Source organism: Molossus molossus, unplaced genomic scaffold, assembly GCF_014108415.1.
Source record: "Molossus molossus isolate mMolMol1 unplaced genomic scaffold, mMolMol1.p scaffold_m16_p_15, whole genome shotgun sequence".
NCBI classification, from domain to species: Eukaryota; Metazoa; Chordata; class Mammalia; order Chiroptera; family Molossidae; genus Molossus; species Molossus molossus.
The window spans coordinates 38,797,683-38,821,449 of record NW_023425350.1 but is presented as its reverse complement, the minus strand read 5'-3'; the positions used below and the strand labels follow the sequence as shown (position 1 = coordinate 38,821,449).

The 23,767-nt window shown below is 37.1% G+C and overlaps 1 protein-coding gene across 5 annotated transcripts in view; it reads left to right on the top strand.

Annotated features, from left to right (window-relative positions):
- Positions 1–23,767, top strand: part of RTN4 (reticulon 4) — a 65,525-nt gene that overhangs the window by 1,258 nt on the left and 40,500 nt on the right. Inside the window, exons 2-3 of one of the 5 annotated variants that reach the window (XM_036262174.1) lie at positions 14,860–14,916; positions 15,608–18,016. The exons of 1 other annotated variant lie outside the window; for it this stretch is intronic. In XM_036262174.1, the coding sequence (XP_036118067.1) occupies positions 14,860–14,916; positions 15,608–18,016 (2,466 nt within the window). Of the gene's footprint in view, positions 1–8,300; positions 8,476–14,859; positions 14,917–15,607; positions 18,017–23,767 lie in introns of those variants that run through there. 3 more of the 5 variants (XM_036262175.1, XM_036262176.1, XM_036262179.1) reach the window with 3 other exon arrangements.

Sequence of the window (23,767 nt, the reverse complement as noted above, 5' to 3'; positions counted from 1 at the left end):
CTCTCCTAACCTCCCCCTGGCCATGGTGGCCCCCGTGCACTTCATCTCCCTTCCCCGCCTTTTGCGCTGGTGGGGAGCTGACCCATTGGAAAACGTCCACATTGACCCAACTGCAGTGAAGGGAGAGCGCCTCCAGTGGTGTTGGCGCGTGGAGAATTGGGAAGGAGAGAGTTCTGGTGAAGTCCTGCCACCGCCCAGTTCAGCCGTGTAGTGATGTGGCGACTCCGCACCAGCTAAACCGAGCCCGGGAAATGGGATGTGGGCACTGTGTTCCGAGGGGGCGCAGTTTTGCCAGGATCTCAGCTGCAGAGCTAAGGGGAATTGCTGTTCGTGTGGACAGGTTTAGCCTCCTAATGCATCATAATAGAATCGTAGAGGAAAAAGAAAGGCAAAAGGATTGATACTGGTAAAGAAGAGAAACCTGTGGATTCCTTTTCCTGACTAGGCCAATTAAACTTGTGGCATATTTACCATGAGATTTAGTGAAATATTTTGGTTTTCATATATTGGTTAGATATACTCTTTATTGGAAGTTAATGTTTTAGGTCTACAGAAGAAAATCTGCATAGTCGGTAAATAGTTTTCAAATCTTTTCATTCACAAGTACCTGATTTTATGTTAATAATTAATTTCTTTTAAAGAACATCTTGGGAAATTATTTTAGAGGATAAATCAAGTTTGTTAGAGATTGAGAGTTCATCTTATTCGACGCTTATTAACAAGTAGCTTTTTACTTTTCCTGATTTACTGCTTTAGCCATTGGGAAGCCATTGAAGATTGTTGAACTGAGGCATGGATGGCATCCTGAAAGTAGTGTTAGAAAGGAGTTGGTGACCATATTCTAGATAGGTTGGAAAGAAAAACGGAAACTATTTAGAAAGTTTTTGCAATAGTTCTGAGACAGGTGAATAGAGCCTGAACTAGTTTATACTAGTTCAGTGAAAATGGGATATAAGGGAAGCATGATTTCTTTAATTGGTTGTGAATCTGTATTTTAATAGTTAGGTTACCAAGCGGTTTTATGAAAGAAGAATTGATAGGATTTTGAGGTTGTAAATGCAAAGAAAATAATGTTGGTGCTTACTAAATCAATTTCAGAGACCGTTCAAAAATTTTTATTGCAATGGAAGTTTCTATAGAGTTGAATATTGCTTTAAATATAGGGTTATTATTAAGTCTTGGAGATTAAAAACTATTAGAACATCGATTGGCCGCCTCCTGCATGCCCCACACTGGGGGTCGGGCCCGGGCCCACAACCTGGGCATGTGTCCTGACAGGGAATCGAACCGGTGACCTTTTGGTGCATGGGTTGATGCTCAACTACTGAGCCAAACTGGCCGGGGTGAATGGTATATAGTTTAAATCTTAAGTATAAGATGCCTCTAAAGAAAGAGAGGTCATGCCCTATTCAGTCCCCATCTTCCTTCCATTTTTGTGTAACAAATGATAACGAGGAATAGAACTGATGAATTTAGAGATTCTGAATAGTTTCTTTTGCTAATAAGCCTTTTCTAGTTTGCTGACTAGGAGCAGGTGGTTTGGCTCCTTATATATAAGATGAATTTTGTTTCAGGTTGCTTCCTAGGAAGTACAGTGTCAAATTTATAGTGCTTTTTAGTAATTAGCAAGCTCCCTCAAATCCTTTTTAAAATGATGTAATAAATGTAAATGGAATCTGTGATAAATATCTAACTATGTGGAATAGTATTTGGAAAACATACCGTTTCATACGATATCCCTGTAAAGTTGGAAGATTTGCTATATTATAGAAAACATTTATTAAAAAGGGACATATTAGTTATTGTCCAATAATTAGCTCTGTTTTATGTGTAGTTGTTTCATAATATACCTAAAAGCATTTTATTTGAAACCCTATTGATGCAAGGCCCTAAATTAGATGGCATATTTTAAAGGTATTTTGCTAGCCCAAAATACAAGTACCAAACAAATGGCTATATTTTTTGACTCTGGAAACTCTGATTAAGTAGAAGTAAATGTTGCAGATACACTATTCTTATAGTACATTCTTTGAGACTTTTTGTTTTTGTTCCTGTTTCTAAATATAGACCCTAGAAGTCCCTCTGAGGATAATAGCACTAGGAATTCGGAACTGTAAGGGCACAACCATAGTTCATCAGCAGTGTCTAAATGGGTGAATGTGACCTTTGTGGACATAGGCATGCAAGATGGTGATACCCAGCTTTACTGATGCTAAGGTCTTCTCAGATTGATAGCCTCTTCATTCTTTTTTTTTAGTTCGTTTGTTCTTTATTTATTTTTGTTACAGATGTTTCTCCTTTTTCCCCCCATTGATACCCTCCTCCCAACCCCCACCCCCAGCATTATTGCTTATGTCCTTGTTTACACATACATGCGTATAAGTACTGTGGTTTAACTCTTCCCTCCCCCCACATCCACTTCTTCTGAGGTTTGTCAGTCTGCACCCCACTTCCATGTCTGTGGTTCTATTTTGTTCCTCAGCTTGTTTTGTTCATTATATTCCACAAATAAGTGAGATCATGTGGTATTTGTCTTTCTCAGATTGGCTTGTTTCACTTAGGATAATACTCTCCAGGTCCTTCCATGTCCTTTCAAAGGATAAGAAATCTTTCTTTCTTACAGCTGCATAGTATTCCATTGTGTATATGTACCACAGCTTTTTTATCCACTCATCTATTGATGGACACTTGGGCTGTTTCCAGATGTTAGTGATTATAAATAGTGCTGCTGTGAACATAGGGGTACATATATACTCTTTATTCTTTTCAACTCTAAAGGAGGAGTTGATAACTTCACATTTAAGCTGCTGGATTTTTGTTTCTTGGCATGGTGATTATTGATTTTCCTCATGTGTTCCCAAAACATTCTGTTCCCATCACATATATCATACCATATATATGATAATGGTATGTTGACTCATCCCTAATCTCTACCAGAGTGTATGCTTCTTGAGTAAAGGGGCTATATCACTTTTTTTTCCTTGAGGGAAAGGACTATATGACATTCTATCCGCATTGCTGAGCACAGAGATGTGGTATAGGCACTCAGATATTTGTTAAATGAATAAAAATTATAGATGAATGTTGATCTTCAGATTGTGCATAGTTCCAGGATTACTACAGTGTTTTCTCTCAATAAAAATCCTGTGTTATGAATTAAAGCATGTATTTATTGAAGATTAATTAGGCTGTTTTTCAGCTTTTTCTGTTATAAATAATGTTGCTGTGAACAGCCTTATATAAATTTCTTTGGAAATACATGCTGTTCTCTGTGTGTTGTAAGATGAATTTATGCTAATAGAATTACTGGTTCAAAGGCTATATAGTTGGCCCTTGTTTATCGCGGTTAATCAGTTCCAGACTCTACCGCGATAAATGAATTTCCGCGAAGTAGGATTCTTTATTTATAAATCAAGTATTTTTGCAGTTAGAGCATAGAAGACCTGTTTACGACCTCCAAATACATTTTTTTAACATTATTAGAGCCCTCTAGACATGAAATCACACCCTTTAGTCACCATTACACTTATTACCCAATATATTAGACAAAATAAGAGAAAATAAGAGATGTTACAAATGTCATATTATTATTATTGTACATTTAATTACACACACACACAGTTCTTACACACAACCACTAACCTATGAAACAGTACAACTTGTTTGATGATGAAGCGGTGAAGATGAAGAGATGTACTGCATAGCAAAGAAGAGCAAGGTTACTGCTCCTCTGAAGGCATGGCCTCAGTAGGAATACATAGGCCTACATATAGTATTTTTAATTGTAATTGTAATACAGGGGTATATAATTGACTTAGACAACCGAGTGTGTGCTGTATCATTTTCACTGTCTCGATCAACTTTTTAGTGAATATATTTGAATAAAACGCAATAGAGTGAAGCCACGAAAATCGAAGTGCCAAGTGGCGAAGGAGACTGTGTATAAATAAAGAACCCTACTTACCCTGGCCAGTTTGGCTCAGTGGTTAGAGCGTCGGCCTGCGGTCCAGAGAGACCCAGGTTCAGTTCCCGCTAAGGGCATGTACCTCGGTTGCAGTTTGTCCCCGGCCCTGGTGGGGTCGTGTGGGTGGCAACCACTCGATGTGTCCCTTTCACGTCGATGTTTCTCTCTCTCTCCCTCCCACTCTATCTGAACAAAATATCAAAAAATGTCCTCGGGTGAGGACTAAAAAAAATAAAAATAAAGAACCCTACTTTGCAGAAATTCATTTATCTCGGTAGAGTCTGGAACTGATTACCCGCAATAAATGAGGGGCGACTGTACTATATCATATTTGAAAAAAGCGCAATTTAGTGAAGCTGCGAAAGTCAAAATGTGAAGTGGCAAGGAATGACTGTAACTTTATTTTAATTACTTTAACAATTTTTCAATTACATTTGACATTCAATATTATATTAGTTTCAATGTATATCATAGTGGTAGTGGTTAGACTACTTATATAACTTATGAGGTGATCCCCCAATGAATTCAGTGCCTGTCTGACACCCATACATAGGCTATAACTTTTTTTTTTAATTCTCACCTAAGGATATGTTTTTTTTAATTGGTATTTTAGGGAGAGAGAGAGAGAGAGAGAGAGAGAGAAGGAGGGAGGGAGGGAAGGAAGGAAGGAATGAAGGGTCATTGATGTGAGAGAGAAGCATCTATCAGTTGCCTCCTGTACAGACCCTGGGGTATTTGCCCTGACCAGAAATTAAACCTGTAGCTTTTTGGTGTATGGGACGAAGCTTCAACCAACTGAGCCATAGGTTATAACTTTTAAATAAAATACTAGCTCATAGGACTTTTTCACAATTATTTTTCCTTGCTCTATGCATAACAACAATTTTTCTCCCTCTGTTGGAATTATTGTGGGTTATGTTATATTTAAGGATTAAGAAGAATTTATATATTTTTAGTATTGATAATAAATTTTATCAACACAGTTTTTATTAACATGTATTTTTAAATATATTTTTATTGATTTTTTTTTTTTTGTGTGTGTGGTATGTGCCCCTAGTGGGAATCGAACCCGGGACTCTCTCTGGTCCACAGGTGGACGCTCAACCGCTGAGCCAAACTGGCCAGGGCTGATTTTTTTTTTTTAAGAGAGAGAGCGTGAGAGAGGTGCATCGATTGGCTGCCTCCTGCATGCCTCCTACTGGGGATCGAGCCTGAAACCTGAGTTTGTGCCCTGATGGGGAATCGAACTGGGACCTCTCAGTCCATGGGATGATGGATGCTTAATCCTCTGAGCCACTCCTGCCGGGCTGAACATGTATTTTTTAAAACTTAGCTTATAATTATATGAAATGTAGAGTGTAACACATAATTATTAAGTATTCTAGGCTACTTAATAGGAAACACTTGAAATACTGGGTTATATAGATTTTTGCCCCCCTCTTTTCAATTGATTATAGACTGTTAAAGGTAAGTCGTCCTGCTTTTTCCTTTTCAAAACATTTTTGTTGTAAGAAAGGAAGTAACATTCTTTTTTTTAACTCTTCACCTGAGGTTATTTTTCCATTTATTTTCAGATAGAGTGGGAGGAGGGGTAGAGAGAGAGACATCGATATGAGGGTGGAACCGCAACCGAGGTGCATGCCCTTGGCCAGAATGGAACCTGTGACTCTTGGCTGCAGGCCTTCACTCGAACCCCTGAGCCAAACGGGCCAGGGTGGAAGTAACATTCTTTATAGTCCTGTAGTAGGAGCTGTAGGTATTAAATGCTGGATTAACTTTTTAGTGAATCTTTTAAAAGAATCTCTGAATCTTTACTTAGGTGGGCCTCTAGTTTTATTTTAAAAACATTATTTCTTTAATGCCTTGTTCTTATTGATGGAATTGTTACCATAACTTAGGAAGGCTTATAAAGTTTTGTTGTTCAAACAGATTTGGTAGAAAAGGTTAACATACTCTTTTTTTTTTTTTTTTTTATACCAGGCTTAGGGCTGAGTATTGGGACAAAAAGATGGGCAGGGATGGTCCTTATGCAAGGTACATATAGCACATTAAGGGCAAAACACAAACCCCTAGCTGTAAAGTATTTTCTGCTGTCTTAAAATCAGAGGAGGCTTGTGGTTGTACTGTTAAAACAGTCATGTATTTACCTATCATCAGCTTTTGTGAAAAGAAGAAAACTTACTTGGGTTCCAGGTCTGCCTATACACTTTTCTCCCTAATTTTACAGATTGACTTGTAAACTTTACTAATTAGAAGGTGCCATTATTAAATTTATATCTCTGTGTCCTGACAGCCTTGGGTGAAGCTGATCTAAAACATAAAAAATTTTTTTAAGCTTCTGGAGTCATTGATCTCAGAAAAGAAGGGGCTTTGCTTTTTAAAAATTCTGTTCTTTTTTTATTCTAAGAAGTTTGTTAAATATGCTCGTTCCTATCATGTAAATCCCCTTTATAAATAGCCTTTAGAAAGTCTCAGTCTCAACAAGTCAGCATCATTACTAAATTATAGAAAGTTTCATTATTAATTGTATCAAGTTCTGATATTTTAATTTTGTATAATTTTTTTATACAAAACAACTTGATAAAAACTATGTTAGATGCTTTTGCTTGCATAAGGTGAATTATGAAAATCAGAATTCAGAAGATCAAGTATTTCATTACGTTGTATTTTATAGACCATCTATACTATACACAGATCTTCTCTAAGGATTAGATCTGTAAGACTTCACTTTTGAACAAGACAGAAAAACTACCACCTACCAACATACTTGCTCATTTACCCACTCTATACCACCAAACTTTTTGTTGTCCCTCTTACTAAAATTTTGTTACTGAAACATGTTGCAGGAGCTATAGTTAAGTTTGGCATTGATAGAATCAAATATATTTTAATGGTCTGCTAAAAGTTGAGGGTAAAACTGTGGTTAAAATTACCTTAGTATAATACAATTTTAGTATGTTTACATTGCCTTCTCTTTTGGAGGGATTGAAAAAATTATTTTTACTTTTTTTTCCCAAACATGAAAGGTAGACAGAATAGTGAATGAAACTTCATTCTTCATTTAGCCATTACTGAGCCCCAACAATCATCAATCCATTGCCAATCTTGCCACTCCCACACACTCATAAATATTTCATTATGTATTTTGCAAACTGTAAGTACTCTTTTCCAAAACATAACCACAATACTCTTGATCAAATACTTCCCCAACATATTTAACAATAATTAATATCATCAAGTATCCAGCCAGTGTTTATATTAACTATTACTTAATGAAATGTCATAACTGGTCTTTTAAAAAGAGTTAAAAAAAAACCCCAGAATCCAAATAAGGTCTGCACATTACAGTGGATTGGTTTGTTTGATAAGTCTGTCCATAGGTTTTCCCCTGCTTGCTTATGTACTCTCGCTGAAATTTTTGAAGAATGCAACATACTGTTTTAATTTTAATGTTATTTTTTTTAGTTAATGGAGTCATTTTTATGTTTTTATTAAGATATAACTTACATACCATAAAATGCATAGATCTTAAGTTTTAGCAATTCTATATTTTGACAAATGCAGCTACTCATTTAACCCACACCTGTCAAGATACAGAACATTTTCGTTATCCCAGGAAGATTCCTTGAGTCCTTAGCAGTCAATTTAATTATTGTTCTGTCCTTCCCCCAGCATTCCAATCCCAAGCAACTACTGTTTAGGTTGTTTTCACCACAGTTTTGCCTATTATAGAGCATTATCTGAATGGAATCATACAGTGTGCACTCTTGTGTCTGGTTATTTGCACTCTGTGTTTTTGAGATTTATCGAAGTTGTTGCAGGTATCAGTAATTAGTTCCTTTTTACTGCTGAGTAGTATTAGTGACAAGAATATACTACAGTTTAATTATTTGTCCACTTATTATTTATAGTTGCCTACAGTTGGGCAAAATCATCTTACACAATGAATACACTGTATCACTTGTTTACTCCCCTGAGCATGTCTGGCTGGGAACTTTGGCTCGCTGCTGTGTGCTGCCTGCCGCCCCCCACCCTCAGCATCATCAGAGAATTGTACTGCGTGTTCCTAGCCTGGGAAACTATCACAATTTAAAATCAAAATAAGGTTTCGACTGAATGTGTACTGCTTTCCATTGAATCATCCATTGTGAGTTAAGGATGTCTATCTATTTTGTTCTATTGATCTATCTTTATGCCAATTACCAGACTTTTAATTACTATAACTTTACAGAAAGTCTTAAAACCAAGTAGTATGAATACACTAAGTTTTATCTTTTTTTTCTTTCCCAAAATTGTTTTGCCCTAAGTCCTTTCTATTTCCATATACATTTTAGGATCAACTTGTTCATTTCTACAGAATGTCTGCTGGGAATTTGATTGGGATTGCATTGAGTCTAGAGATCAATACCAGGAGAATTGACATCTTAGAGCTTGAGATTTTACCCTACAACAAGCTAACAAATTAGCCTGCCATAGTTTCATGGATGCTGGCAGAGGACACAGTTGCCTGGGTAAGAGATAAGGGACTTGATTACTCACAGCAGTGATAATAGCCAGAATAGCAGCATTTTCTTGCACAGGTTCCCTGAGCCCCATTTCCTGTAAGGCAACAGAGAGGCCATGTGACACTGCATTTGGGTGAGTGGTATTACAGGAGAGCAACCTTGGGCTTAGACAAACGGAATCTTACATTACATAATAAGCTAGCCTGCCTTGTTGCTCAAGAGGAAGACACTGCCTCTGTCTCCAAGTCTGTTTGCTGTACAAACATCTTTGAAAAGATAGGAACAAAGCCAGTCATGCCTCATTCCTCTGCTCACAAGATGTGCAAAAGCACAGGAAACTCGTAAGAGAACTCTTATCTGACAACAAAAAAGGTCTTTCAATCCATACATCATGTTTATGGATTTCTCTCAGCAGTGTTTTGTAGTTTCCAATGTAGAGCTTTTGTATTTTTATTGCCAAATTTATTTCTATGTATTTTATGTTTTTTGTTGCTGTTGTAAATTATAATAGGTAACATTTTTCATTTGTTAGTTGCTGGAATATGGAAATACAGTGATTTTTCTATACTGTTTTTGTAACTATTCTGCATCCTTCTTAAATTCACTTATTAGCTCTAGTAGGGTTTTTTTAACCATAGAATTTTCTAACTACACACTGCTGTTGTCTGAAATTAAGATAATTTTCTTTTTCACTTCTGATCTTTATGCTATGAATGTGGTAAGAAGGCAAGTACAGTAAAAAGTGTAAAAAATTCCTTGGTTTATTCCGCATCTTGAGGAAATGTGGTTAGTCTTTCACTATTAACACTATTAAGTATGAAGTTAGCTGCATATTTTTCCTAGCTGTCCTGAAACTTAGGTAGAGAAAGTTTCCTTCTACTCCCAGTTTGTTGAGAATTTTTCTGAAGTAAGTATTGTTTTTTTTATCCTCACCCGAGAGGACATTTTTCCATTTTTTGTTCAGATAGAATGGGAGGGAGAGAGAGAGAGAAACATCGATGTGAAAGGGACACATCGAGTGGCTGCCACCCGCACGACCAACTGGGGCCAGGGACAAACTGCAACTGAGGCACGCACCCTTAGCAGGAACCGAACCCGGGTCTCTCTGGACCGCAGGCCGACGCTCTAACCGCTGAGCCAAACTGGCCAGGGCATAGGTATCGAATTTTAACATACACCTTTGGCATCTGTTGAGGCAATCATATGGGTTTTCTTTTTTCAGGCTGTTAATGTGGTAAATTTCATTGTTTAATTTTGAATGTTGAACCAGTCTTGTATTCCTAGGGCTAAACCCTTTTAATAATGAATATACATTTTATTAGTTGCTGGATTCAATTTGCTAGTATATTGCTAAAGATTTTTATATGTATGTGTGAGGGGTATTTTTCTGTAAAGTAATTTTCTTGTAATATATTTGTCTGGTTTTGGTATTAATGTATAAGTTTATAAAACATTTTGGGATATGTTTACTCTTCCTTTATTTGTTGAAAGAGTTTGTATAAGCATCCTTAGATTTTATAGAATTTACTAGTGAAGCCATCTGGGCTTGGAGTTTTCTTTGTAAAGATGGTTTTAAATTATAAGTATACTTTAAGGAATACAGGGCTATTTCGATGTTCTATTTCTTCTCTGCCAATTTTGGATATATATATATGCCTTTCAAGTTATTTGTCTATTTCATCTTGATGAGTAGAATCAAGGAATTTGTCCACTCACCTAAGTTGTCTGATTTGTTGGCATAAACTTGTTCATAATGTGGTCATTTAAGATCTATAGTGATAGTCTCTCTTTCATCTTGTTTTTATCTCTTCTTTTTCTTGATAGTTTTATGGATTATCAATTCTATTGGTTTCTTTACTTGGTTTAATTGATTTTTCTCCATTGTTTGCTAGTTTTCTACAACATTGGTTTCAGCTCTGATTTTTGTTATTTTCTTCTACTTATTTGGGGTTAACTTTCTCTTGATCCTCCTGGTTTTATAAGGTGGAAGCTCTTTGAAGTTAATCCTTCTAAAAGCATTTAGAGCTATAAATTTCTCTCTAAGCTTGCTGTACCTATATCTCACAAATTTCCATTATTGTTTAATTTAAAATATGATTTAATTTCCCCTTTGATAAATTCTGTGATTCATGGGTTATTACAATTGTATAGTTTAATTTTCTAACATTTGGAGGTTTTTCAGATATTTTTGTCTTATTTCAGTTTAATTCTTGTGATCAAAGAACATACACTGATGTCAGTCTTCTTAAGTTTATTGAGACTTGTTTTATAGACCAGGAAATGGTTTATTTGGTGAATGTTGCATGTGGACTTGAGAAGAATGTATATTCTGTTGTTTGTAATGCTCTTATCAACTAAGAGTTGAGTGTTAAAAATTTTAAATAAAAGTTATAGATTTGTCTGTCACCCTTTAGTTGTTGCTTCAAAAACTCCTTGTCTTTGAATCTACTTTGTTCTACATTAATGTAGCTACTCCAGATTTTGTAGGATAAGTGCTTGGATGATATATCCTTTTAGATTCTTTCACTTTTAACCTACCTATGTTCTTATTTAAAGTGTGTGTCCTGTAAATGGCACATGGCAGGGTTTTATCTAGTCTGAAAACCTGCCTTTTAATTGGGGTCATTTACATTCATTGTAATTATTAGTATGTTTCATTTAAGTCCTGTTTTCTCTTTGTCCTGGTTAATTTTTGTTCTTTTATGCTTCCATGTATTTCTTCCATTCTTTGTGCTTTTATTGTCATATATATTGCCTCTAAAATTATTGTATATTGTGATTATTTGAGCTTCAAAAATCAATTATTCTTTAAAGATATTAAGAAATGAGAATATTTTGCCCTGGCCAGTTTGGCTCAGCGGTTAGAGCGTCCACCTGCGGTCCGGAGAGACTCGGGTTCGGTTCCCGCTAAGGGCATGTACCTCGGTTGCAGTTTGTCCCCGGCCCTGGTTGGTCGTGCGGGTGGCAGCCACTCGATGTGTCCCTTTCACATCGATGTTTCCCTCTCTCTCTCTTTCTCTCTCCCTCCCACTCTGTCTGTGCAAAGGATGGAAAAATGTCCTCAGGTGAGGATTAAAAAAAAAAAAAAAGAAATGAGAATATTTTGTATCTACTCATATATTTACCATTCTGCCATTCTTTATTCCATCATGAAAATACAGATGTCAGTCTGGTGTCATTTTCTTTTAGTCTAAAGAACTTTATTTAAAATTTCTTGTAGTGCAGGTCTCTTGTTGATAACTTCTTTCAGCTTTTGTTTCCATATTTCACTTATCTGTTATTACCTTTATTGTCTTTATTTTTCAAGAATATTTTTGATGAATATAGTCAATCTTGCTATATACGGACGTCATGTTTTATACAGTTACAGAAAACACTAAATTATCAAATACTGAATCATTCCCCCTAGGGGAAATACAGGGTTAGGTTCCTGGGAAGTTCTAGTCATAGCATTTTTGTTAACCAGTCTATATATAACTTTGTTTTATGTGTGTTTCTATTTAAGGACATTATTTACTATATATTATGGATTTACTAGTATTGAATTCATGGCCAACAGTACTATAACTCATACCTAAATGAAGTTTATCTAACACATGTGTTTTCTCTGTAAAGTACATCACAAACTTCTTGTGGTTAAGAACACTAGACAGCACTCAGCATTGCGCTCAGCAGCCAATTTAAACAGCAGAATCACTAATGAAAGCCACAAAAATGTGAAAAAGCATGGCACTAAATAGGTTGGAAAAAAACTTTTTTACAGTCAGAGTGCAACTAGGAGACATAGGATTGGGTGACTAGAATATTTTGCTGGTCTGTGCATGTCTGCTGCTGTAAGTATTGATTTTGGATTTACCAAGATAACCAATAAACAAATTTGCATCAGTGACTAGGGCATCAGTGAATAATAGTGATTGTGTGTATATATAAATTTAGGTTGTCACTTTTTTCATCATATTAAGGATGTCCATTATCTTCTGGATTATATTATTTCCAATGAGAAACCAGGTCATTCTTGCTGCTGTTCCCTTGCCTTTTTCCTGTTTTAAGGATTTTCCCCTATTTTTGGTTTTCAACAATTTGACCTTTACAACGTATTTCTTTGTGGTTTGTATTTATTCTGCTTCTTAGATCTGTAAATTTATATTTTCTATCACAATTGGCCAATTTTAGTCCATTTTATCTTCAGTCCTTTTTTCTCCCTTCTGTTAGTCACTATTGCCTTTTGGCACAGGCTCAAATTACATATACTTTCAGTGCTTGATTATCTCACAGTCACTGAAGCTCTCTGTTCATTCTTTTTTACCCCCAGCCTTTTTTCTTCTGCTGTGATTCAGTGTGGATAGTTTTTTTCTGTTATTTTCTTTAACCTTATTCATCCTTTCTTTAGCACTGTCCGAGAAGTCTAAGTAAGATCAAGGTGCCAGCTAGGTAGGTTTCATTCTGAGGCCTCTTCTCTTGGCTTATAGGTGGCTGCCATTGCACTGTATGCTCACATGACCTGTGTATGTATGTGTGCAGAAGAATGGGGAGACGGAAGGGAGGGTAAGAAGGGTGTTGACACAGGCTTTTTGGTGGTATCTCCTCTTTTTTTTTTTTTTTTTTATTCTCACCCGAGGACATTTTTGCATTCATCTTCAGATAGAGCGAGAGGGAGAGAGGGAAGAAAAGAGAGAGAGAAACATTGATGTGAGAGAGACACATACATAGACTGGCTGCCGGGGTCAGGGACAAACTACAACCGAGGTACGTGCCCTTAAAGGGAACCAAACCTGGGTCTCTCTGGTCCGCTGTCTGACACTAACCTCTGAGCCAAACTGGCCAGGGTGGTATCTCCTCTTACTAATCCTATCCTACCATGGCCCTACCCTCACAACCTCATGTAATCCTAACTACCTTCCAAAGGCTGGGATTCCAAATACTATAACGTTGGAGGTTAGGGCTTCAGCGTAAGAATCGGGGGAAGAGGGGACAAACATTCAGTCCATAACATATTGCATATAGTGTGGTTAAGAAAATGGGCTCTGGAGTTGAATTGCCTGAGTCTCATGTGTTTTGAGTGAGCTCCTTAAACTTCTGTCACTCGGTGGTTGTTGTTTTAAATCTGTTAAATGGGGGACATTAACACTTGCAGCTATAGGTTTCTAAGGAGTAAAATGAGTTCTTGCATGTAAAGTACTTAGAATAGCAGTAGTCCTCAGTGTTAATTTTAAACAAAACAAGACTGATAATAATAATAATCTTCCTAATGATAATTAGTATTTTCTTTGTAATTTGGGCAATGGTGATAGGACTGATATCTTCAATGAATAGTGTACAATGACACTTATAATCTTTTTTTTAAAAGGTAGACAACCTGGAATAAGAAAACGCATTATTTTCTGAAAACTCTTCTGAATTGAATTTATGCCAATAAAAAAGATTAAGCAAGTGTCATTATTATTATATATTTTTTAATCCTCACCTGAGGACATTTTTTTGTTTTTTTGTTCAGATAGAGTGGGAGGGTGAGAGAGGAGGGGACAGAGAGAAACATCGACGTGAAAGGGACACATCGAGTGGTTGCCACCTACATGACCCAATCAGGGCCGGGGACAAACTGCAACCGAGATACGTGCCCTTAGCGGGAACCGAACCCGGGTCTCTCTGGACCACAGGCTGACGCTCTAACCGCTGAGCCAAACCGGCCAGGGCGCAAGTGTCATTATTAATTTTATTCAAATGCATCTTTAAAATTTTGGCTTGATTAGGACAAGCTAAATTTAATTACCTGAAAATGTGTGTAAATGCTTTGGATGTGGTATGTTAAATAAGAAGAGTATCTTTTTTTTTTTTAGTTTTATTTTATATTTTTAATCCTCACCCAAGGATATTTTTACATTTCTCTTCAGACAGAGTGGGAGGGAGAGAAAGAGGGAGAGAGAGAAGCATCGATGTGAGAGAGACACATTGACTGCCACCCTCACACTCCAACCAGGGCGAGGATGAACTGCAATCGAGATATGTGTCCTTGGGCAGAATTGAACCCGGGACTCTGGTCTGCAGGCTGACTCTCCAACCGCTGAGCCAAACTGACCAGGGCAAGAATAATATCTTAAAAAGTCATTTTGGTTCATGACATTTCTTTAACATAAACATGTTATTGTCTCTTGAAAAATGATAGGTTCTGTGGATATCATTTAATCAACTTTATAATATATATGGTAATTAATCTGAATTAATGGTACTACTAATGGTACTACTTTTTCCTTTCTATCTTGGCTTTTTCTCTATAGGTGAAGTTTTGTGTTAACTCATTATGAACTGAACCCTTGCTTGCTCCTCTTATCTTTAGTCTCCTTCCAACTTCGACTTTATTTCTGCTGAGGTTATATTCTATTTGTTTTTCAGATGAGACACTTTTTGCTCTTCCTGCTGCATCTGAGCCTGTGATACACTCCTCTGCAGGCAAGTTCTTTCTGCTAGCCTTTTATCCTCTGTGTATTCTAACTTTAACTCTTTAGTTTTGTTAACTCTGTACAGAGTAGTTTGAATTTACTAAAAATTAGCACAGTTCAGATAATGTATACTGAAAAGGTTGAAATTGTATTTTATACCCTATGTCCAAAGGAGAAATGGGCAGAACCTGATTAGTAATTGGAAATATGTAAGGAATTTCTGGACCCTTGGTTTACATTTACATAATGATTATTTCATTTCTCCAAATAAAATTTACTTGTGCTATAGCCGAAAGGCTTTAATGTAAATGAATGTCACTCTGGCATTTAAATATTTAGTGCCCTTTCTTTTTTATACTACTATCAGTTAAACTCTCTTTTCAAATCCTCTTTTTTCCCCTCCTCTAAAACTAGTTAAAATTAGCTTTTTTAGTGATTATACTTGAGGTTTTTCTCAAAGACTGAGTTATGTCTTTGCATGGCATATAATTACCTCCATAGCCATACACAGGTTTTATTGACAGTAGCTTTAATTTTTCAGTAATGGTTCCAGTCTACTTGCTATTTATTAATTAAATGTTACATTTAATTATAGTTAATAGTAAGTCCTTACTAACACTATTTTGAATCTGTAATAAAACTTAACATTAACTCTGAGAACACTGGCATTCTCTAACTTTCCTTTCTGTCCATGGTCACAGAAAAAATTATGGACTTGAAGGAGCAGCCAGGTAACACTGTTTCCGCTGGTCAAGAGGATTTCCCATCTGTCCTGCTTGAAACTGCTGCTTCTCTTCCTTCTCTATCTCCCCTCTCAGCTACTTCTTTTAAAGAACATGAATACCTTGGTAATTTACCAACAGTATTACCCACCAAAGGAACAATTCAAGAAACTTCCAAGGAAGCTTCTAAAGAGTTTCCAGAAAAGGCAAAAAATCCATTTGTAGACAAAGATTTAACAGAGTTTTCAGAATTGGAATATTCAGAGATGGGATCGTCGTTCAGTGGCTCTCCAAAAGCAGAATCCGCCATAATAGTAGCAAACCCTAGGAAGGAGGTCATTGTGAAGAATAAAGATGAAGAAGAGGATTTAGTTAGTAATAACATCCTCCGTAATCAACAAGAATCACCAATAGCCCTTACTGACTTGATTAAAGAAGAGAACAAAGTTATGTATCCAGAAAAAACAAGGGACAGTTTTAATGAAAAGAGGTTTATAGAAGGAGTACCTATGAGGGAGGAATATGCAGACTTCAAACCGTTTGAGCGAGTATGGGAAGTAAAAGGTACTAATAAGCAAGATAGTGATGTGTTGGCTACGGCAGGTAATATAGAGAGCAAGTTGGAGAGTAAAGTGGATAAGAAATGTTTTGATGATAGCGGTGACCAGACAAATCACGAAAAAGATAGTGAAAGCAGTAATGATGATACTTCTTTTCCCAGTACACCAGAAGCTGTAAAAGATGGTTCAGGAGCATATATCACGTGTACTCCCTTTAATCCAACAGCAACTGAAAGCATTTCAACCAACATTTTTCCTATGTTAGAAGATCATGCTTCAGAAAATAAGACCGATGAAAAAAAAATAGAAGAAAAAAAAGCCCAAATTGTAACACAGAAGAACACTAGGACCAAATCATCAAACCCTTTCCTTGTAGCAACACAGGATTCTGAAATAGATTATGTCACAACAGATGACTTATCAAAGGTGACTGGGGAAGTAGTGGCAAACATGCCTGAAGGTCTAACCCCAGATTTAGTACAGGAAGCATGTGAAAGTGAATTGAATGAAGCTACAGGTACGAAGATTGCTTTTGAAACAAAAATGGATTTGGTTCAAACATCAGAAGCTATGCAGGAGTCACTCTACCCTGTAGCACAGCTTTGCCCATCATTTGAAGAATCTGAAGCTACTCCTTCACCAGTTTTGCCTGACATTGTTATGGAAGCACCATTAAATTCTATAGTTCCTAGTGCTGGTGCTTCTGTAGTGCAGTCTAGTCCATCACCATTAGAAGCTCCTCTTTCAGTTAATTATGAAAGCACAAAGCTTGAGCCTGAAAATCCACCACCATATGAAGAGGCCATGAATATATCACTTAAAGTATCAGGAACAAAGGAAGACATTAAAGAACCCAAAAGTATTACTGTAGCCGTTCAAGAAACAGAAGCTCCTTATATATCGATTGCATGTGATTTAATTAAAGAAACAAAAGTCTCCTCTGAATCAACTCCAGATTTCTCTAATTATTCAGAAATAGCCAAAGCTGCACAGCCAGTGCCTGACCATTCTGAGCTAGTTGAAGATTCCTCACCTGATTCTGAACCAGTTGACTTATTTAGTGATGATTCAATACCTGAAGTCCCACAAAAACAAGATGACGCTGTGATACTTATGAAAGAAAATCTCATTGAAATTTCATCTGAGTTTATGATAGAACGTGAAGATGAGGAACAAGTCAGAGCTTCACCGCCACCTAAGAGGGGGAAGCCATATTTGGAATCTTTCCAGCCCAGTTTAGACACCACAAAAGATACGTTATCACATGGTGAAATTCCAACATTGACCCAAAAGGAGAAAACTCCTTTGCAGATGGAGGAGCTCAATACTGCAGTTTATTCAAACGATGGCTTATTTATTGCTAAAGAAGCAAAAATAAGAGAGAGTGAAACATTTTCAGATTCATCTCCAATTGAGATTATAGAGGAGTTTCCCACATTTGTCAGTTCTAGAACTGATTCTTCTAAATTAGCCAGGGAATACACTGACCTAGAAGTATCCCACAAAAGTGAAGTTGCTAATGTTGAGGATAGAGCTGGGTCATTGCCTTGCTCAGAATTACCCCATGACCTTTTATTCAAGAATGTACAACGCAAAGGTGAAGAGAAAGCCCGCGTCCCAGATGAAGTCTCCAAAGATAGGTCTGATATTTCAAAGGTGCCCTTATTGCCTCCAGATTTTTTTGCTGTGGCCACTCAAGCAGAGACAGGCAGTATAGTTAAACCCAAAGTTCTTGTGAAAGAAGCTGAGAAAAAACTTCCTCCTGGTACAGAAAAAGAGAACAGATCACCATCTGCTATATTTTCAGCAGAGCTGAGTAAAACTTCAGGTAATGAGCCCATACATTGTTTTGTGCTTTCTTGCCACCTTTTGACTTACCATGGAACATTCCACTACATTTTGTGTAGTGTATTACATGTATAGTGTCCAGTCCATCACGTTGATAGAATCCTTTTCTGCTGTCCCAGTTAAAGGTTTTAGTGCCTTTTCTACCCCTTTTGCATTCATCACTCACCCTTGCTCTTAACTTTTCCACAGTTATTCATTGATCCATTTGTATGTTGCCAGGGAACTAGAAAACATTTTTTTGTTAGAATTGGCTTCCGTGTATGTTTCTTTTCTTTTGCTTCAGTGTTTCCTGATAACATGAGGAGCAAGAGGTAGTAAAACAAAATATTTTCAGATGCATTTACTTTTGTTTTCCCAGAAATTATTTTTAAATTTTTAATGAAAGAACATTTCTGTAACGTTTCTAATATTTCAATATAATGCAGTAGTTTCCAGTAATAGATGTACAGTTATGCATACTGAGGAGTAGACATTTTATTGAAAAGTATAAATTGAAGTAGTATGAATTTTTCTGAAAAGTACTTACTCTCATTTTTTTCTTTTGACTCTACATTTCCCATGACCTGGTTTGTGTAAAGTGATTTGCACATATGTTTTTTATTTAGCATTCTAATTTAACTGTTTTCTATAAAAAAGTGTAGTGATTATGTATATTCTACTGAATATACTTATGCATTGGGGATGGGTAGCACTACTGGCGGAGAGACCAGTTTAGAGATTGTTGTTACAGTCTAAGAAAGAGGTTATGAACATTAAGGCAGTGGGATGAGCATGGCGACATAGGACTTGGGGTGTGATTGGATATGAACGTGAAGCATAAGGGGAGGTGTTAAAGATGACCCTACATGTGCAGATACGTGGGTGGCAGTATTAGAAACTCAGGGAACTTGAGAGAATGAAATGGGTTTTAAGGAGAGAAGATAAAAAATTTAAGTTTTAAATATACTGGTATTAAGACATCAAGGGGACATCCAAGAAGTGATGGATATTATACATTGGCAGCTCTTGAGAGAGACTTTGCTTGTATGTGTCTATTTGCCGTGGGCCCAGGTGTAGTAATTAAAGCCGCAGATCAGCGAGGAAGAGAACCAAGAGAAGGGGAAGACTTAAAGGTGGAAGGATTGGTCAGCATTATCAAATACAGTTCACTTAAGATAAGGATTGAGAATTTATCAAAAAGGAGGGAAGATGTTGGCTTAACAGTGGCAGGTGGTGTGAGTGGGCAGGGCTAGGGTTGAGGACTGACTGGGATTTTAGAGAATAGATAGTAAATACTGACAATTTTTAAGAAATTTGAGAACATGAAGAAAAAGTGTTAGCAATGTAGAGTATGGGGTTGAGGAAACCCCTCTTCCCCCTTTTTTTAAAGATTGGAGGAAATGTCTAATTAAAGGTGTTTGTAGAGAGTCAGGAGGGGAGGGGATGAGATCCAGAACTCGGGGGTGGGGGGTGGAAGAGGGAATTAGCTTATAGAGGGGGAAGAATTTTGAAGAACTGAATGTAGTGAATAAAAGGGAAATTTTTGGTGTTGGTACTGTTAGGGTTTTGTGGCTGGAAGATGAGGGGTTATTTATGTTCTTTGAAGCAGTATGTTAGGCCATTTGCTGATAATGAATTGGAACATGCCTGGGCAGAAGAGGTCTGAAATACCTTCTGAGTAGGGAAACAAGAGTACTGCATTAAGAGCCCAGTCAAGGTTTAAGGATGGTCTGAGTGGTAAGGTGACTTTTCTTTAACTGTGCCCAGCAGCCTCAGTTCAGAGAAGGCAAATGTTTGTTTTGATTCAAGGTTGTGTTTGGGCCCAGTGGAAAGACCGTGAGTGAAAGGAGTTGAGGGTAATAGCAAGAAAGTAGTTTGAAGTGATGGATTTTTACCTAAGTTGAAGAATGTAGAGAGGAGAGGAGAGGAAAGTTGGTAGAGAGGAGAATAGAAGATCAGGGCACGAGATCCAAATTAGATCTAAGAACCAAGAGTAGTAGGAATAGACATGCACACTTTAATGATAGGAGATTGTAGGATTGTGTGTGTGTGTGTGTGTGTGTGTGTGTGTGTGTGTGTGTGTTAGCGGTTGAATTTATAATTCAAAGTTTTTAGTGACCAGGATTTGGCCTTGAGGCAGGGGCTAAATTTGAGTGCTGTGAAGGTTTCTAGAGGTAAAGTCAAGTAAACCATGAGGCCAAGATGTTGGATAGCTCTTACACATGACACTGAAATCACTCAGGACGATGGCAGGACTTGGAGTAGACAAGAGAATTAGGAGCTACGGACAAGAGACCAAAGGGCTATGCGGCAGCTGGCAGGGTAATAGATGGAAGCGGTAAGGAAAGATGAATGACGTAGCTGAACACCTAAGACTTTTGTCTGAGGCCTTAGAAATAGTAATCTGGAAGCCGTATTCATGAACAAGTTACTGACTTCCCTTGCTCTTCTTCAGGTACGTAAGGTATAGAAGAATAAACTGTTTATTTGAGAGTTCCACAGGGAAAGCAGTATCCTCAAGGAAGAGCCAGGTTTTAGTGAAGGGAGTTAATGGAAGGAGTCAGTCAAGTTGAAGATTAAGGGAGATGGTTCACAGTGTAATGCGGATTTTAGACGGCGCAGTAAAATGGCCGAGTCTGAGAAGCCCAGAGCAGTGTGGTGATGATCATGTGGGTGAAGACCAAGGATAAAAAGATGACGACTAAGACAAAGTCTTGCCCCCGTGCAAGTTCCAGTTCATATAACATATCAAAATATATTTTTTTATTTTTGGATAAATTTTTCTTGGAAAAATATCAGTAAGGGATCTAATTCTGTATCATAATATCTGGCCCATCTCCCTTACAAAATCATCCTTTCTTCCCAAAATTAAAATTGCAACAATAAAAATAGTACAAATAATATTTTATGCCCTTCATCTAAATTTACCCCTTAACATTTTTCCCATTTGCTTTATCATTTATAATCTGTCATTTTATAGGTAACTAGATATAGGTATATAAATACTCCTTTAAAATCTACCATTCATATTCCAGCTATCAGATGACTTCATAATGTCCTTTAAAATGTCCCTCTACTACAAAATTTAGTCTAGGGCCAAGTTTTGCATTTAGTTGTTAATCCAAAACCTTTTATCTTGAACAATTCCAGTCTTTATCTCTTATGATGTTAACATTTTTTAAAGAACACAGGCCCTTCTCCCTCTCCCTTTTTTCTTTTATCCTCACATGAGAACTTTTTTTTTTTCATTTTTTGTTCAGACAGAGTGGGAGGGAGAAAGAGGGAGGGAGGGAGAGAGAGAGAGAGAGAGAGAAACATAGACGCGAAAGGGACACATTGAGTGGCCGCCACCTACACAACTAACCAGGGCCGGGGACAAACTGTAACCGAGGTACATGTCCTTAGCGGGAACCGAATCCAGGTCTCTCTGGACTGCAGGCCGACACTCTAACCGCTAAGCCAAACCGGCCAGGGCTCTCTCTCCTTTTTTAATAGAATATTCCTCATTATGCATCTATCAGATGTTACTTAGTGATTAGATTAAAGTTATGGGTTTGTGGCCAAAATGAAGAGGATGTGTAGTGGCCCTCTCCTGGCATATCTGGAGGTATCCACTGTCTACCAGTCCCTCATTGATGATGAGGTTAATTTTAACCATCTGGTCAAGGTGGTCCCTGATTTCCTGTTTGTATAACTAGTCTTTCTTCCTCCCTTACAACTGATAAGCAGAAGCAGCCTGAGGGGTGACACAGGACCATGCAAATGTCCTGCTCCTCATCACAATTTCCTCCCTAGATATAGTATCTATTGATGATTCTTGCTTGATTCAGTCTTTACCAATAAGGTTGAAAAAGGATGATTTTTAAATTTCAGTACTCCTACATTTATCAGTCAACCCTTGGCATTCTACTGTTAACAAGAGCCCTCTTTTTTCATGAGTAAATTAATTAGTTAATTATCAGTGTGGATCCATGGATTTCTCTTTTCCTCCCAGTGGTTTATAATTCATTACTGTACTTAATTATGTTGGTTGTAAATTGTCCCAGATTTGGAGGACTCCCTCTTCAAGTCCGCTCAAGGACATGCAGCTATCTTTTGGCGGGGGTGGGGGGGGGGGTTGGAGAGGGAAGCACTTCTTGCTTTGTAACATAACAAAATGTTGTAGGCTCATCAAGGCCTGTTCTGCGCCCCCAGACCTGGAATTAGCCGTTTCTTCAAGGATCCCTGATTCGTCTTAGTGGGGAGTGGTATTAGAGATCAAGAGCTGGATCTGCTTGTGCTCCTTGCTACTGTGTGGTCTTTACATTTTAGCCCTTTCAGTGGACAGAGCTAGGAAATGCTTATATGTGTACATAAATACACATAAACATTAGCACATACACATATTTATGAAATGAGTTCACACAGATACCTCCAATTTCAATCCATTTCCAGGGGATTATTTCTTTCTACCCTCATTTCATATTTGTGTATTTCTTCTACAGTGAGAAACTCTGGTTCCTAAAACCACCAGTACACATACTCATTTGCTTAATTGATTCCTTAATACATCCAAAACAGTTTAGAATGCTTTCTAATATCATTATAATAAATGAATTCAGTATCGTTTTGGCAAATCTCCCTCTCCCAACCTTGCCCGAGACTGAATGTATATTTTCAAATATAAGTTATTTGGATTACTACCTATTTCTCCCTTTCCCCACCTTTAGTGTGGTTATAATATTTATTTGAAATATAGTTAGATTAATTTGTTTCAGTTTGCTTTCAGTTTTACATTTTCTTTCTCTCTAGGAGAATTTTAAATTGAGAATTTTGAAAGTATGAGAAAACCCAAATTCTCATTTTATCTGGAAAGGCCAGGAGACTAAGCACCAGGCACCTTCACATATTCATCACATTTAGTCTTCATAATCTGAAAGAAGGAATTATTTTATGGATGACAAAACCTAAGTCTGGAGATGTAACTTTTCCAAGGTTACATAGTAAATATTATAGTAAGCACAGTACTATTGTCTACAGTGTTCTTATGCAATTCCATAGAGATCTTTTTTTCCAGCAGGTAAAGAATTGGGATTCCAACCTGGGGTTAGTCCCCTTACCAGTTTCCCCATTTCGGAATGAACAGTTATTGTACTAAATTTAGCAAATAACCAGGGTGCTGCTGCTTTTATTAAATACTTGTGTTGGGGGCATTAACTAATGCAAGACATTTTTAAAAATTTTATTTAAAAACATTTTTTTCTTTACTGATTTTAGAGAGAGAGGAAGGGAGAAGGAGCGAAATAGAAACATCGATGAGAGAGAACATAAATTGGCTGCCTCCTGCATGCCTCCTACTGGGGATCGGGCCCACAACCTGGGCATGTGCCCCGACTAGGAATCAAACCCGCCAACTTTCAGTGTATGAGAGGATGCTCCAACCAACTGAGCCACACAGTCCGGGGCTTCTTTGTCCATTTTTAAATTTAGATGTTCATCTCTAATTTTGAGAGTTTTTTATATATAAAGGATGTAAACTCTTGTCACGTTACAATTTTCCAAATAATTTTTATTTTGCTTTACATTTCAGTGGACATTTTAAATTTTCACATAGGAAAATCTAGAACTTTATAGATTCAGTTTTACATTTAGTTCTGATCTATTTAAAATTGATTTTGAAATTGGTCAGATATCATTTTATCCCACATACTTTTTGGTGTTGAATTCGTTTTCCTATTCCCATCATACTCTGATCTAGTTCCCTAGAACCAGG